The 18,093-nt window shown below is 46.7% G+C and overlaps 1 protein-coding gene across 1 annotated transcript in view; it reads left to right on the top strand.

The window, feature by feature from the left end:
- The window catches only part of MFSD14A (major facilitator superfamily domain containing 14A), a 561,753-nt gene that overhangs the window by 425,567 nt on the left and 118,093 nt on the right, over positions 1–18,093 (top strand). Inside the window, exon 11 of the mRNA XM_069641591.1 lies at positions 11,062–11,225. Coding sequence (XP_069497692.1) covers positions 11,062–11,225 — 164 coding nt within the window. The remainder of the gene's footprint in view (positions 1–11,061; positions 11,226–18,093) is intronic.

Genomic DNA, 18,093 nt, shown 5'->3' with positions numbered 1-18,093 from the left:
TCAAAGTGCTGCCCTTCGGAATAGCATCTGCTCCAAGTGTATTCAGGAAGGTACTGGCGGTGGTGGCAGCACACCTGCGCAGGGAGACAATCCCAGTGTACCCTTACCTGGACGACTGGCTGATTACAGGGGAGACTCCCCAAATTTGCAGGCAAAACATTCAAAGAACTATCCACCTTCTCTTTCAATTGGGCTTCTCCATAAACGAGAAATCAATCTAGCCTAGTGCCGAGCACAACCAAACAGTTCCTATGAGCTGTAATAAACTCAGAAGAGGGGTTGGTCTTTCCATCAGAGGAAAGAGTCCAGTTACTGCAAATACCGCAATATCAAGCCGGCCGCCAGATAAGCGTATGCGTTTGCTAGACATGATGGCATCTTGCATTTACCAGGTACGAAGCGCGCGCCTGCGCATGCGTCCAATGCAGGAGTGGTTGGCGAAACAATGGTCTCAGGCAAGCAGTCAGTGGGACGATCTAGTGGTGGTTTCGCCCACACTAGTACAAACATTTGCTGGTTGACAAGAGAAAATCTGTTGACTGGAAAACCCTTCCACGATGTGGAAGTGCAAGCGATTGTCACAACAGATGCCTCACTTGCTGGGTGGGGGCTTATTACCTTCATCACACAGCTCATGGTCTTTGGTCTCATGCTGTGGCACAGAACCACATCTATCTCAATGTAGTTGTTGCCCCTCTGCATTTTAGTCACTTGTGCCTATTTCAAATTTAGTTGTTGCCCCTCTGCATTTTAGCCATTTGTGCCCATTTCAAATTTAGTTGTTGCCCCTCTGCATTTTAGTCATTTGTGCCTACTTCAAATCTAGATGTGGCCCCCTGCATTTTAGCCATTTGTGCCTATCTCAATGTAGTTGTTGCCCCTCTGCATTTTAGTTATTTGTGCCCACTTCAAATTTAGATGTTGGTGCCCCAGCCAATAACATTATCTGATTCCAAAATGAAGTGCCTCTCAATGCCTCGCTGCTAACTCGATAGTCCAACCTAGCTGCCATACCAACGTATATCTCCCCAACCGATCTCAACCAAACCAACTCTCTGATCACCCAAAATTTTTGCCACTAATACTGAGCATGTGTCCGTTAATTACCAATTTGCTTGTCTGCATCTTGCCCCTCTTCAACACTGCATCACGGCCTAGCATGGCTCCTCCGCTACCTAACATGCTTTACTCAGTTGTGCCTAACACCAAACCCTCACACTTAGACATAAATGACCGCCAATCACTGCAATTTACCAGTCTCCCGCGCTCTACCATCGATCCGAACCTAGAACTTAGAGCCAAATTAGCCAAAATTTATGAGCCCCTTGCCCGCTCACTGCCTACTTCACAGAACTCCAAAACTCTACCTAGCTCCTCCACTAAAAAATCCAACTTGCCTCTGAACTCTAACCCCAGACCATCACTCAGCTCCCCTATCCAGGCTACCCCTGACTCAACTCAGGACAAGTACCACATCACTACCACTAAAAATACTACCAGCCCCAAAATAAAGGGAGCCTTGATCAATGCTAGATCATTAGTAGCTCACGCTACAGAAATCACCGACTTGATCCTTAAAGAAGACTTTGACCTTGCCGTTACGGAGACCTGGCTACACCCAGCAGCAGGCCCCATCCTTATGTTGGCAGTCCGAGATAATTACTCTATCCTGAGACAAGACCGTCCCAATTCCAGAGGAGGAGGTGTTGCCATCATTCACAAATGTAGTCTTACCATGAGACTAGCAACACCTACCAATGTCTCATCATGCGAAACACTCTCAGTTAAAGTCCCACTCACCAACACCCAAACTCTCAACATCCATTTGATCGACCGTCCGCCAGGCCCCATGGGCACCTTTTACGAAGATATTAACACCATCCTCTCCAATAACCTCACAAGCTCCACCCAAGTTCTCACCCTAGGCGACTTTAATATGGGCTACAATGATCCTGAAGACCATTCGGCTAGCACTATAGTCAGCAGTCTTTCGGAACTAGGTTTCACGCAAAGAAGTATGTCACCGACACACTCCAGAGGCAGAACACTCGATTGGGTGGCCGATTACAACTGTCTAGCAAACATTACAAAGATCTCACCACTAGCCTGGACCGACCACTACCTGGTCTCGTTCCTGCTTTCAACTGACAGACCTCCACCCCCACCCATTATTAGGGTCCTGCCTACCCTCACAAGAAACAAGAAGAATATAACAGCTGAAAGACTCATCCGAACCTACTCCCCACACTCAACACACTCCCAGACAGTCTGGACCCAGAGACCCTAGTTGAAGAATATAATAAGATCATGGCCACCTCGCTAGACTTAATCGCCCCCCCCTTAAACTGAGACCAAGCAAACCAAACACACACCTCAACAAATGGTACACACCATTCCTAAAAAATTTAAGGCAGCAAAAAAGGAATTGTGAGGCCACTTGGAAAAAATCCCCCTCAGCCGCAAATAAACTAAAACTTTCCAAAATCGCCACACTCTACAAAAAAGAAATCTACCTGACTAAACGAACATCCTATGACTCTCGCATATTCCAGGCGAAATCAAACATGAAGGAACTATTTTCTATCCTTAAAGAAGTAGAAACTCCCATAGTACCCCCTGACACCTGTACCAAACACAAAAACTGGTGCTCAGAAATCCAAAGCGCCATAGCAAATAAAATTGCGACCCTCCAAAGTAAAATCGCCCATAAAAAAGCATCCCTTAATGACACTCCCCTCAAAAACACCAGATAAGCCTATGCTTACAGATCTCACTCGTTTCAACTTCTCTAAAGTCACGATTCTCGAAGTAGAAAAAATCATCCCGTCTTTGAAACCTTCTAACTGTCAGGGAGACCTGTGCCCAGCACAGCTCATCAAGGATGCCGCCCGAGACCTCTCCCCCTTCATCACGAAACTAAATAATGCCTCCTTCACCACTGGCTCCATCCACACCAATTTGAAACAATCCTGGGTACTTGCACTATTAAAAAAAAAACCACACTTGACCCAGCCACACCCACTAATTACAGACCTATAACGACCGTTCCCTTTCTACTAAAAATCCTAGATAAGGTTGCCTATGTACAAATCCAGAAGTACTTGGAAGAACACCATCTACTAGGCACCAAACAATCAGGATTCCGCCCTCAACACGGGACTTGAAACTGCTCTCATTGACCTGAAAGCTCAGATCGATACGCTTAGAGACAACGGCCAAGTTGCCCTACTCCTCCTCCTCGATCTGTCTGCAGTTTTCAACCTGGTTGATCACTTTGTCCTTTTGTCATGATGCATACTCCCAGAGAGCCAGTCCAAGACCGGCAGCCCCGGAAGCACACATCAGGTACCCAAGGGAAGGTCCCGCAACCCCAAATAGAGGCCCTTTGGACACAGTCCTGGCGCCTTTGGCGCCAGGCTAATTTTGGACATCAGTCCTGGCGCCATAGGCGCCAGGCTCATAAAGGGAGTGCTTTTGGTGGACTTACCTGATGCAGACCATGCTCCGGTCAAGTGGCACAGTGAGTAGAGCGCTCACTTTGACATTCGTGCAGAGCCTGCTAACGCAGGTTCGAATCCCGGCAGGGCCAAAATCAGCCTTTCATCCTTCCGAGGTCGATAAATGAGCACCACACACCGTGGGTAATAATAAGCAGCGCTCAGATACCTGAGGGTTCGTAGCGCTATATAAATGCCAAATTATTATTATTATTATTATGCTGCCAGATCCAGACCTCTTTGAGGCCTGAAAGGAACTACTTTACCTGTGGGACTATTTTGCCACTCGGGCGTGGTCAGAGAAGGATACATACCTGGTTGGGGAAGGATACATACCTGGGACTTCTTTGGAGGCTATTTAAGCCACGCCCAGACAGCAGCTCACGCTTCGCGTTGCTCTGCTCCAAGCAGCTGGACGCTCACCGTGTCTGCTCCTGCATCCTAACTCCAGCCACGCCCGCTTCAGTTCTGGAACACCTAAAAGGAAGAAGAGAGGAAGAGAAGGTGAATAAAGGACATTACCTGATATTGCATGGGATCCGGAGCCAACACGCCGACGATCCTAAAGGGAAAGACATTATTTTAGGATTCCTCGCGTTGCTCGTTGCAGCGTTGCGCTCAACTCACCTGTCCACAAGGAATTCCGTACACCTGCGACCATCCGCACGTTCCGCTGCATTCCGGCACCTGGGAAGGAAAAGAGAAGAACAAAAGGTGAGCCAGAGAAGACATTTGGAAAAGACTGATTTGCCCGAAGGCTTACCTGGCGATTGGTGGGGGAGAATCCCTCCTCATCTCGGGTCAGCACGCCTTTTGGCAGTACCGCGCCCCGGCCCCTATGGGGAAAAAAGAACACGCGCATTAGTGGGTGAACATACAGACATTAGAAAAACCACCCCAACATAAGCTCACCTGAATTTTCCACAGCGAATTGTCTTCTCTACGTGGAATCTTCGCTCAGCACCTGCGCTAAAAGACTAAAAGCAGTCCATTGAAAATAAAGGCCAAACAGGAAGGGAGAACAACCCTTGGACTTGATAAGCCATATACTTACGAAAGCGCCTTATTCATCCAAAAAACCAGTGAAGCAACTGGACCTGAATGCCCGTCCGATAACCAGTGAAGTAACTGGATTCTACCGCACCCCTGCACCAGAAGCAGGATGGAGAGCTCGTCATTTCAAATCTTAAGGTGAGAATTAACGGGAAGGTTCAGAGGTGGTTTGAAGAGAGAGTAAAAGGGGAAAGGAGGGGTTCGACTCGTCACTCCGCAGGTGATTAAAATCCTTTTCCCCATCTACAGAAAGATCTTCCTACGCATCAGACAGGCGAGGTTTGGGGGTCCGGCCCAGTCGGTGTTCCGAGTCCTGCGCATCACCTTAGAAGAGGCCGCAGCAGCCCAGACCTGGTCAGCGTCTCCGTGGGAGTCAGGTGAGCGTTACACCTTTGCACACATCAGCTCACTTCTCCACTGAGGCCATCACTTGGATCACCTCTTTTCTCAACGGTAGAACCATGAGGGTCTTCTCACCCACCGCGGCGGCAGATCCCATACCAATCACTTGTGGCGTCCCACAGGGTTCCTGTGTCTCCTCCACACTGTACGATATATTTACCAAGCCCCTTTTCGATGATTTGGATCATCTAGGTATCGCCTACACTAACTATGCAGATGATACCCAGATCCTCCTTCCGCTTTCTGGAGATTATGGAAAGGATTTGGCCTTGTTAAATAGGGTGTACATCATCATCCAGGCATGGATGGCCTTACATGGACTATGCCTGAGTGGTTACCAGACATTTGGTCGAAAGAAATTGGTCGACCAGACAAATGGTTGAACCAATTTGGTCGAAAACCAAATGGTCGAATTTTTTTATTTTCACCCCTTTTTTTGGGGGGGGGGTCCCCCCCAACCCCCTTTTTCTTCTAAAAACCCATTTTTGTAAAAAACGAAAACCCGAAAAATAAATATATAATTAAAAAAAAATTCAACCATTTGGTTTTCGACCAAATTGCGTCGACCAAATGTCATTCAACCAGTTTTAGGTCAACCAAATGTCTGGACACCTGCCTGAGTGATGATAAAATGGAACTTATCATCCTAGGCACTACGTCCATCCTAAAGAAACTTGGCCCTGCCTACAACTCTTTTATGATCGATGGCAATAACATCAGAGTTGAACAAGAGGTCAAAACCTTAGGTTTTTACCTGGACTCGAATCACTCCTTCAGAAGACAGGTGAGCTCCCTGGCTTCATCCACGGCCCATACGTGCAAACTAATCCGTAAAGCTAAACCATTCCTATCGGACACCAGCTGCCTCACCCTTGCTAGAGCCCTCATACTGTCCCGCCTGGACTATTGTAACGCCCTTTACCTGGAATCCTCCAAGGCTACTACTAGCAAACTACAAACTCTTCAAAATAATGCTCTCAGAGCGGCCTTAGGCATCTCCAGAAGAGACCACATCTCAGGACCTAGTCAACAGAACTGGCTCTCCATCAACGACAAAAGTCTTTTAAAAACTGCATCGCTCACCCACAAATCCCTTAATAACGCTGCCCCTACTTACCTGATTAATAGATTCCATAGACATTCCTCCTTGAGACCCACCAGAACTGTCTACAAAGACTGCCTCTCTGTCCCTAATTTTAAACGTGCTACCATAGGGGGCAACAGCTTCCCAGTGAAAGCAGCCAAACTGTGGAACTCCTTACCACCTAACCTCAGAGTAGACTTGCCCTACCAGAGCTTCCGAGCTAAGGTAGCCTCATGGCTGAAAATGTAGGCCCCCGAGATTCTCCACTGCCAGGCTGTAGCTCTCATGCTACCCACACACTATGTAACCACGTGTGCCCATATGTGTATATATGTATATAATATCCATGTACTTCATTGTTGCTATGTATATAATTTCGGTGTAATTTACTGTTTTCTTTGCATACCCTATGACTTGTAACTAAGCTTCGCAACTTCTTGTAAAGGCTGCACCCTGATACCCTTGGGTACGCTCGCGCATTATAAATAATAAAACAAACAAACAAACATCAATCTGCTGGAACTGTTGCCGGTGTTCAAGGCCCTTCAGACATTCGAGTTACACTAGCGAACAAGTCAGTGCAAGTCCTGACCGACAGCACTATAGCAATGTTTTATATCAAGAAACAGAATATCATATCATCTGGTACGAATAAAAAAAGGGGACGAATGGAATACCGCCTTCTGCACCAAATATGGATTATTCGAATACCAGGTGATGCCCTTTGAGCTTTGCAGTGCCCCAGCGGCGTTCCAGTACTTCATGAATGACGTCCTGCGTGAATTGATTGTGTGTGTGTCGTAGTATACATAGACAACATCCTGGTATATTCATTGTCTGAACTGGTACATGTGAAACACGTCCGTGCAGTTTTGGATAAACTTCAGCAACATAGACTGTTCGCAAAACTGTAAAAATGCTTCTTCCATGTTACGGAGGTCGAATTCCTTGGGTTTGTCCTAACCCCACATGGTGTATGCATGGATTCCCGGAAGGTTGACGCCATACTCAACTGGCTTTCCCCAACCTTGATTAAAGGAGTTCAAAGTATGCTCGGATTTGCGAACTTCTATCGCCACTTCATTCCAGGCTTCTCACAGCTAGTGCATCCCATTACCTCTCTACTACGAAAGAACAAACGTTTCCAATGGTCAGAGGAAGCCGAGAAGGCCTTTCAGGACTTGAAGCAAAAATTAATCTCAGCCGCGATCTTGAAACACCCGCGTCCAGACCTACCGTACATGGTTGAGGCCGACGCTTCCAGTTCAGCAATGGGAGCGGTCCTCTCACAAAAAGATCCTGAAACGGGTCAACTCCATCCAGTGGCCTTCTGGTCACAAAAATTCACGGCACCTGAATTGAATTTTACGCCATTACGGACAAGGAACTTCTGGCCATTAAGGCGGCCTTCAAAGCTTGGCGGCATTACCTTCTGGGAGCAAGACACACAATTACAGTAATCACTGACCATCGCAATCTACAGTATTTGAAGGCGGCAAAGGCCCAATCATCCCGCCAACTCCGATGGGCGTTATTTTTTGCCAAATTTGACTTTGTGATCACTTACCAACCTGGTTGTCGAAATGGCAAGGCTGACGCCCTATCTCGCATTGGGGTAGACGAGGAATCCACCAACCCAGACCCAGTGCCCATCATTCCCGGAGAAAAAATATTAGGAGTGACAACGTCTCTAACCTTAGACGACATCCACAAAGAAATCACACATCTCATGGATACAGACACTCTGAGAGACTGGTCTACTAAAAGTGTTCATCATTCGGACTCAAACCACTTACCATATTTTCAGGGACGTCTCTACCTACCCAGTAAAGATCTTCAGGAGAGGGTCATCTCGACATAACCACGAATCACTGGTTGAAGGCCATCTTGGGATAGCTAAGACTGAAGCCAAGATCAAGCGATACTATTGGTGGCCAACATGGCGTAAAGACATCCAGCTATTTGTATTATCCTGTGGAATTTGCGCACGAAACAAGGCCTCGAAGAAAAGATCACCAGGTCAACTGCAACCACTGGATATTCCGCCTACGCCTTGGCATACGTTGTCTCTTGATTTTATAACTGACCTTCCCCCTTCTAACGGGTTCTACACAATTCTGGTGGTGGTGGACTTATTTTCGAAAATGGCTCATTTCATTCCACTGAAGGGCCTACCCTCAGCCGCAACCTTGGCTAAAGAATTTTTAGTGCAGATAGTCTGAATACATGGATTTTCTTCCATCCTAATTTCGGATCGTGGCAGCCAATTTATCTTGCGCTTTTGGAAAGTGTTGCGAATTAGCGCAAATCGATGTAAGACTTTCCACCAGCCACCATCCCCAGACTGATGGTCAGACTGAGAGGACCAACCAGACTCTAGAACAATACCTCAGATGTATGTTACACCAGTCTGAAAACGGTTGGAAAGACGTTTTATGGATAATCGAGTACGCCTACAACAACTCTCTGCACTCCAGCATCGGACAGACCCCCCTTCTACACCATCTACGGTTTGCATCCACAAACTTCCAATCTTGACTCACCTCAACCTTTGGAAATGCCAGCAGTAAAAAGTTTGCACTCTACCATCACCCAAGCCATCAAACAAGCAACGGATCAGCTGAAACAAGCCAGGGAAAGGTACAAGAAGTCAGCAGACATCCACAGGAGTGAAGCTCCAAAGTATCAAGTTGGAGATGAAGTCTGGCTGGCATCTAAGCACATAGCCATGAAAGGAACCCGAACCTTCAACCCCAGATACATAGGTCCATACACCATTAAGGCTATCATCAATCCAGTAGCAGTGAAGTTGAATTTACCCTCACACATGAAAATTCATCCCGCGTTTCATGTCTCGCTTCTGAAACCAGTACAACCAGGAACCCAAGTTCTGAAACCACCAAAACCGATCCTGGTCGACGGAGAACCCGAATTTGAAATCAAGGATATTCTGGACTCCAAAATCGTCAAATCAAAACTGTTTTATCTAATAGACTGGAAAGGATATGGACCACATGAAAGATCATGGGAACCCAGTGAACACATTCATGCACCACGATTGTTGAAAAGGTTTCATCATAGTCACCCGAACAAACCAGGACCAAGGGGAGACCCCGCCTTTAGGGGGGCCTTGGGGGGAGAGGGGGGAGTGCTGTCATGGTGCATGCTCCAAAACCCCTGGAGCTGTTGGGCCCATCCCAGTCCCCGCCAACCAGAAGGACTTGGCAGGCCCCAAGGAAGTGCCCCAGAGGTTCATGGACTCAGTCCTGGCGCGGCCGAGTCTTCTGTTTAATCCAGGGTGTGGCAGAGGGACTATTTTTCCTAAGAGACAGGGTGTGTGGTAAAGGGACTACTTTACCTGGAACTACTTACAAGGCTATATTAGCCACACCCTGCAAGCAGAACACGCTTTGCATTATTCTGCACTCCTGCAGCGTAACGCTCACCGTGTCTGCTCTGCCCTTGAGCTTCTTCAGCCACGCCGTTGGTGCTTTCCATACATCAGTGCCTGGAACAAGATAAGGAGAAGAACAGGAGTTACTACAGCAACAAGCCCTTACCTGCAATTCCGGCCATCGGTCTCATCTCCGGCTGGTTCTCTGATCGCCGCCCCTGTTGGAAAAGGGCTCCCATGCAGATTCTGATACTCACCTGGGATTCTGCATCCTCTAGGTTTTTTCAGAGCGGTTCTTCCATTCTTCACCTTGGGGCCGCGCCGCCCCTGCAAAAGAGGAACAGAAAAACAGCAGGTTAGTCGCGCACCATACAATCTAACATTTGCTCTGTCATCCGCCACTCATTCGCACCTATACTCACCTGCAGGCAACCAGCTCAGCATCCGAGAAGGGCCGAATCTTCTCCCGGACGATGCACGAAACTGCATCTGCAAGAAAGACAAACACGTTTAAAGCCTTGGGACAATATGAGCAACTATACCAAGCTGTTATTGAGATAGAGACTCACCTGATTATCCAAGCATTCCGAAAAAGCAGCAACAGCACTCTGGAACAGTGAAGTAACTGCGCCCAGGGAAAGACTGAGCCTACCGCGCCCCTGCTGAAGGTCAAGCAGGACGGAGCGCCAACCTCACCAAACTCATAGGTGAGCAGGAGAGGAGTGGGCACCAGAAGGTGGCAGGTAGTGTGGCCAATCCAACCCACTCATAGCAAACTTCTTGTTTCAACATTGCAGGCTAACGCCTTCTGGGGAGATGACAAGGGAGAGGACAGCGCTATACCATCAAAACTACACCAGTGCAGTTCCCATTCATACGACTACGTGCTACGCCCTCGTGGAGAACAGGTGAGCGTGACACCTTCTCACAACCCACCACCTTCTCCCAACACTGCTCGGTAATCTATGCACAGCATGTGATCTAAGCAGATTCCACAAGCCTCAGAAGGGATACATTACTCACTGTAATCGTATTTCTGATGCTTGTATTTGCTCAGATTCACATGCGCCCACCCTTCCTCCCCTCGGAGAGAAGGCGCATGGATGCTTATGAGCTGGTCTGATACATATCTGCTTGGATACATCTGTTCTCGCGCTACAGTTCATGCTACCTCATGTCAGAAAAATAACAATCTGAGGTATCTCGACGCGTGAAGGACCATGGGTACAGTGGATGTCACAGTCGGGATAGTATTACTGGCACACCCTGTCGACGTCCCTTCGAAAACAACAACTGTAATACTCTGCAGATTCCACTAGATGTCGGCCTATGCACAGCATGTGAATATAAGCAGATACAAGCATCAGAAATACGATTACGGTGAGTAATGTATCCCATATATATTTTAAAAAGCAGTTGGACTAAGACATGTGTGCAGAAGATTGGTTCATTTTAGACATGACAAAACATGCATAGCAGTTGTCATTGTGCCATAGTAATGAGATTTGAAAATCATTTTCTGCATTCACTTCTAACCCAGACAGCTATATAATGGGGTGCTTATGTTTTTGTTTTCTCCTGTGCGTAGTATGATAGTAAATTTACTTATCTGTTAAATCCTCATTTTTTAGGTGTTGGCCAAGGAATGATAACTGGTATTAGAGGACTATGTAATGGATTGGGACCAGCGCTCTATGGATTCATATTCTATATATTTCACGTGGAACTTACTGAGCCAACAATAACTGAGAATGAATCTGGGGACAATCGAGTCACACAGCACCATTCTCAAGAGGTATTATCTATACTTTGAACATATGTGAATCAATTTCAATGTTGCACGTTAACTTGAGGGACTTTTCGTTTTCCCATGAAGCTTTTTTAAAATCGGTGCAATGGAGTTTCACCTGTCTAGCTCAACAGGGGTACACATATTTTTGGGAGATACTTTGCAAAGATTCAGGGCATGTTGCATACTTAGTTCCTAAGTCATATGTGCTCCCGAAATTGAGAAAGAGAGATCGCAATCAGTCTGCCACAAAGGATGTTGCACAGGTTCCACTGCAGTTTTATTTCAGGTTGCTTTGGCATAGTCCCAACTTTGTGTGATGAGGGGAACAACTTAAACCTAGCAAAGCCTTCTGTAGGCCCCTCCAGCTAACTACCGCTCTATCACCATTGCCCCCTTCCTGGGCAAACTCTTGTAGAAGCTGGCCATCTCACAGCTTATCCACTACACTGAATCGGATGGTTGTCTCCATGACCACCAGTCTGGCTTCAGAGCAGCCAGCGGCACGGAAACTGCACTCCTGAACACCCCTGAAGACTTGCTCTCTAATCTCAATTCCAACTCTTTCCATTCTCATCCTTCTTGACCTTTCCTCTTCATTTGATACGATTGATCATGCCACACGTATAAATTGGCTCTGTGATACCTATGGCATCACAGACCTAGCTCTGGACTGGTTCACCTCCTTTCTGTCTGACCCACCTTCCCAGGTTCAATTAGGCCCTTTTCTCTCATTTATCATAATCCACCTGTGGTGTCCCTAAGGGCTCTATCCTCTAGCCCATTTGTTCTCCGCCTTCTCTCCTAACTTTCAATGTTATAAGGAAGACACGCAGCTCTCCTTCAAGCTTCCCTCCACTGCCTCCTCTTCTTCCTCTCCCATTCCTGACTGTCTGTGATTCAGGCTTGGCGCACTGCCAACAATCTCTGCCTTAATACTAGTAAGACTGAGATCCTTCTCATTGGGACCCCGGCTCCCTCCTTCCCTCCTACTCTCTGGCTGCCCTCCGCTCATCCTCCTGTGAGGCAAAAAACCTTGGTGTCATCTTCGACTCCTCTCTGCACATCATAGACCTTGCCGAGAAGGCCCACTTTGAGCTGCCCCTCCTCAGAGGAATTCTCCCTTTCCTCACCTTCACCCAGAATCTCCCTCTCCTCACTTTCACCCAGAAACTCAATGGGCATTTTATAATGGCGTAGTCCCATTGGAAAACGCTCTGTGAATCAGGCCCAATGTCTCCAGAGCTCTGGTCCTCTCCAGGTTGGACTACTGGAACATCCTCTTCCTCAATCTGCCGAATTCCTCCCTTCGCCCCCTTCATCTAATCCAAATTAGGACTGCAAGACTTATCCTTGGGCTCAAGCCCAGGGACTGCATCTTTCCAGCCCTAAAACCTCTCCACTGACTGGCAGTTGCTGTGAGTATCAAGTTCAAGACACTGCATCATCCACAAAGCTTTCTGGGGCATGGGACCCTGCTACATCCATATCTCTGCCCCTAAATACCTCCCTGATAGAGCCATTCGGTCTTCTAGCTCCAACTCTTTGCAGATCAGATGCTTTTCCAAGCAGAGAGTGTGGGAGGGTGGGGGGGGGTTAGATCCATCTCCTCCGCAGGCACCTCCCTCTGGAATGGCCTCCCTGGCCCTCTCAGACATGAGCCGGATATCCTTAAGTTCCAGAAGCTTCTCAAGACCCTCCTTTTCTCTTACTCCTTCCCTCCCCTGCTAATGTGTCCCTCTGCCTCCTTTGGACTGGCTGTCTGGTTCCTTTTGATTCTTACAGGGCTCCAGGCCCACCTAGTCCAGTCTACCATTGCACTTGCCTCGCCTGACCAGCCCCCCCCCCCAAACCTGCTCTTGCTCTTCTGGTCTCCCACCCCTGCACTAGGCTGACTGGGCCTGCACCCCTTTAAACCCTTCCAGCCCCGTCCCGCGCACATAGCATGTGGACCTTCTTTCCCCTGCACTCTGTATTCCCCTGACACTTGTACACCTTTCCTCCCCTCGGCACTCACCTGACCCTTGGGGCCTTTTTCCGGCCAGACCAGCACCTTCCGCGCCCTCCCCTCTCCCCCGCACCTCTGGTTACTGTACTTTCACGATCCAAATGATACACAAGGCCTAGCGGGACTGTTTTTGTTTTTCTTCATTCCTCCCTCCCCACCCCTCAAACCCCTTTTGTCTTTTTGCGCCTTGAAACACCATTTGCTGTATAGGTGCATTATAAATACCCAATAATTAAATAAAATGTCTACTGGATTGATTAAAAGCATTTGTTATTCACAACCTGCAGAATAACATGTCCCGTAGGGCCACACAAACCCACCAGACTTGCAAAAGGACAACCAAGGTTTAAACTACACTTCCTAATTGTATATGTATTGCTTAAGGTACCTCCCGAACTCTGCCTGCCTGGTATGCTGCAAGAAAAATGGGCCAGATGGGCTGCAGCCTTTGTTTCCCAAGGTACTACAGTTCGATGAAGGCATAACCAACAGATTGGCACCTGATGAGTGTGACAATCTAGGAGGATAGTATGTTATAGGTTTACAAGCCAGGTACTTGGGAGCCTGACGAGATAGTACCTTACAAACTAGCCAGGCAGGGAGTCTTAAACTCCTCCCTGGCATGACGGCTAAACAATATTTTCTTAGATCTGAACTATGATCACGTCTACTAGCACCATATATAGGGCGCACTAGCACTGTTTGTGCACCAACCCCGCCCCTCCGCCCAATCTCCTGCACTTCTCCTCACTGCACTTGCACAGTCTCTTTGAGGAACAGTAAGAATATAAAGGTAGTACTGCACTTACTTTTTTTTGTGGAATGACCAGGTTTCTTCGGATATGTTTGCAGTGTAGATGCTGTTGATTTTCAGGAGAGTGGTCTTCACTGCAATTGTAAAAGGAAGAAGTTAGTAATTTTGTGTGTTTAAAGTAGTGATGTTAATGTACATGTTAATTTTTCAGCTTTCGTGGGAGTATTCTGGTTTGATATGTCAACACAGTGTATGCGTGCATTTCATTTCACTATGTGCAGCCTTTATATGTTTGCAGTATGTTAGTTGAACCTGCTTCGCAAAAGAATACAATTTTCAGTTCATGAAATTCCCTTGCTTTTGTTCAGCTGTGTTGTACATAGCAGAGAGGTTTGGAAGTGATAGGTCATTATAGTAGATGGGAAAAACTTGAATACTTTCATATTATAAGTAGGAATGCGAAAAATCGGGAGCACCTGAGAGGGAGATGTCACCACAGCAATCGGGAATGTATATTTTTCTCATACGATCGCATTGGAAGTAGCATTAATTTAGGCGGAAGACAGTAAAAAATTGTGACATTTTTTAATGGAAAATCGAGTTTCGTGTGTAAATCGGGAGGGTTGCTACGTATGTATAGGTTATGCAGGAGATAGTAAGAAGTAGTGCGTTTTTTTTTTTTTTTTAATGAAAAATCGGAAGTCTCCCATTTAAAGCAGGAGCGTTGGTATGTATGTATTGGCTGTGCAGATTTAGTGGCATTAATTTGTTTAAATCGAATCATAAGAGTTGCACATGTACTCTGAATAAAATATGCATACCTGTACTTTGTAATCATGCATGTGGGTATGCATGGAGCTGTAAGTAGAAATCTGCGACACTTGCACAGTAGTTTTTGTAGTAGGTGCTTTGCAATGAATTGTATTCAGAGTGATCAACAGTACATTTGAAGTGTGGAATTCTGATGACGGAGTTAGATGTAGGTGTCTTGGATGTGATTGGTGGATGGTTGTTTGACTTCTTAGCTGTTTCCAATGAGGGAATGGATTTGTGAGTGATGTGGAAAGGGTAGAAGGACTGGCTAAGAGTTACGTGCCACACGGATACCGCGCTTGTCTGCGGGTAGGGTGTGCCACATACAGGGCTTTACAGAAAGTCCAGCATGGAAAGGGGACTGCAGCCATCAGCCAATCAGATGTTGACATTGTTGATTTGTGTGTGTGTAGTGAAGATGGCAGAGGTGGAGACAGTCAAGGTGTTGGTGCTCGGAGATATTTTTGTCCATGGTTTACAGCACTATTCAGAATGTAGGCATGTGGCAAACAATTTCGATGTCAGAGGAGTGGAGGTGGTGTGGAGCGCTGGCACTGATTGCAATGTAGCAGCAATTCTCCAAGTTTGCACAGATATGCGTAGGATGACCAGTCCCCATGTGGTAGTTTTGCACTATGGTGCTTGCCATTTGGGCTACGTGAGTTCACCTACTTTGTTGGGAGATTTGGAACAGTTGGTTCAAGCAGTCTTTAACATCTCTGCAACTGCGAAAGTAATTTTTTTCTGGCTTACTCCCTAGAGCAAAATGGGACAACAGTTCTGTTTTTTGTCCTGATCAAAGTTTGGTAGGTGTGCCATCAATCGCGGCATGCGTGCTTTCATGTTAAGAGCTGGTATGTTTTTTCTGCAACCACGAGAACATTGTTTCCAGTAATGCGGCTTATTTTGAAGCCGATGGTGTTTCTTTATCTTTTTTGGGAAATGCCATGTTCTTTTGGAAGGTAAGGCTTGCTTTGGAGAAGGTTATGTGATTGTAGGAGTAAACTAAGAAGAAAAATACCGCAAAAAAATAGAAAGTAACAGGTGTCTGTCAGGCATCTGCAAAAAAAACAAAAAAAAAAGCTCTTTTCAGAGCCCACCTTAAAGGGGAAAAGGGGAGTACTATTTAAATGTACAGTCGTCACGCTCAGATCCTCTACATGTCCGCGTACATGGTGGTAGTCTGCAGGTGGTGCGTATTACATACAGGGATTGTGGGGTGGAGAGGCATTCAAATGAGAATGAGCGAAGCTAGGGATTGGTCAGTAAAGTTCAGTGGGTGTGTTCTGAACGGAGAGATTTAGTGAGAACCCCTTTTTGCTGAGAGGAGAACAGACCGCTATGGCTGTGTGCTCGAAAGCAGATTATCTGGATTTTGGGAGACTCATGGATACATTGGTTGAAGGTGCATGAAGAACGGTGCGGTATATCTGCAGATCTTGGATTCCCTCATGTGGAAGTGCACTGGCATGGAGTGCATGGAATGAAATGGCTGGACTTGGTACCTCTCTGTGCTACTTTACAGATAGAGCGTCATCCTGATATAATTATCATTTATTGTCTAAGAGATGTTGGCATGTCCTCTTTCCACAATGACAATATTTTGTTTCGTAGCACATTCATTTTTCGCAGAGATGGAGTCCATCTTACATATGCTTGCAATCAGATTTTTCTTTGAAATGTACAAAATGGATTGCAAGCTTTTTTTAATTCATAGTCGCCTATTTTGCATTACATTTTGACGAATCCAAGTTTTCCAAACACACAAAACACCATCAAAAGGCTCTTTTCAGAGCCACCACTTACTCCCAGAGAAAAGTGCATTGGTTTTGCTAGGGCTGCACCCCAAATTTGTATCTGTCCTAGGACTGTCCGTGGACTTTTAAAAAATGCACAGGGCCCTGCACTGTTTATTTGACACTTCTATTTTTAAACTGTGAAAGGCGGCTCTGAAAAGAGCCATTTTTTTGTGTATTTCTTTTAATATTTTTTTTGATTTTTTTTTTTTTTTTTTTTTTTTTTTTTTTTTTTACACACGACACACTGAGAGGAGGGGAAAGGAGGGTAAGGAAGGGACACCAACCACGGGGGATAAGAAAGGGCAGGTGGATAGAGAAAGATGTAGGGTGGGCCTTATTTAGGTAGGTAGCAGTTCTTCTGGTGCTCTGTGACCGTAGTCTCGAAAGCACTTCGAAAACTCTCCCCCCTGCAGAGTAGTGCGTCGCAGTACATACACAATATTGTGACCGTCGAAAGGTAAGGGTCAACAGCATCGCAAATGGCCTGTGAGGCAGCTGGAGGGATGCGCTCTCCCACAGGAGTGTCTCTTGTGGTGAGAGGATCGGACACAGAGGATGCTGCGTAGGAACTCGACCTACTACTTTCTTTACATGGTACCACCTTGCGAATGTTCGCACCGTGGAACAAAGTTAGGTGTCGCTTCATGGTTGTCGTACCAAAGCTGTACGCACCAGGTCTCCCACGACTCAGCACCAACTTGCACTGTTTACAGGTGACCAGGTTTGCACGTGCTTTTGGTACGTTACCAAAAACGGTAAACAACCTCCACACCCACGACTCCCGGCGAGTGCTGGTAGTAGGGAGTTTCTCCACCTCATTCTCTTCATCCTCTTCTTCCTCGCTCTCTACATCCTCACACGTATTTCCCTCTGCAGGCCCTTGGGTTGGTGGTGGTGGAGGGTTTGGGGGTGGTGCTGAGGCTGATGTAGCAACCGCAGCCTTGGATGCCATTAGAGTTTGTGAGATAATCTCTGCTACAGCACTAAAGGCAGGAAAACTCAATCTACAATCATCAGAAGTACAATGAAGATGAGCTCGGGGGTAGAAGGGTGCGCCTCGTGACCATTTCGAACACTCAAAGGTGTTGAAAAGTTCCAAACAATATGTTGAAAGCTAGGGCCATTGTATGCGACATGTGAAATGGTGATTTTGCATTGTAAAATAATTTGGCATGTTTGCATAAGTTCTTTTGAAATGTTGCAGAAGCGGACAAAGTGCGCAAATTAGGACACACGGTCAGCGTGGGTGCGGTCACATGATGACGTCATGAATGGGTGCCCGCAGGACACCACATGCACAGGAACATGGGCGCGGGTGTTCTGCAGACAGTGTTCGGGTCCTGAAACTAATTAAACATGAGACGGACAGTTACGGACAGGCGCGATGTTCGCAAGATTTATGGGTGTGGTGCGCATGTGCGTAGATGTTCGACTGACTGTACGGCCAGGTACAGTGTCCTTAGGACACCTCCATTTTGTTCGACTACGGACATGCCGGAC

Source organism: Ambystoma mexicanum, chromosome 1q (assembly GCF_040938575.1).
Source record: "Ambystoma mexicanum isolate Mex_15411 chromosome 1q, UKY_AmexF1_1, whole genome shotgun sequence".
Taxonomy (NCBI): Eukaryota; Metazoa; Chordata; class Amphibia; order Caudata; family Ambystomatidae; genus Ambystoma; species Ambystoma mexicanum.
Note: the sequence above shows the minus strand (reverse complement) of the source record. Positions and strands in the feature narration are given on the sequence as shown.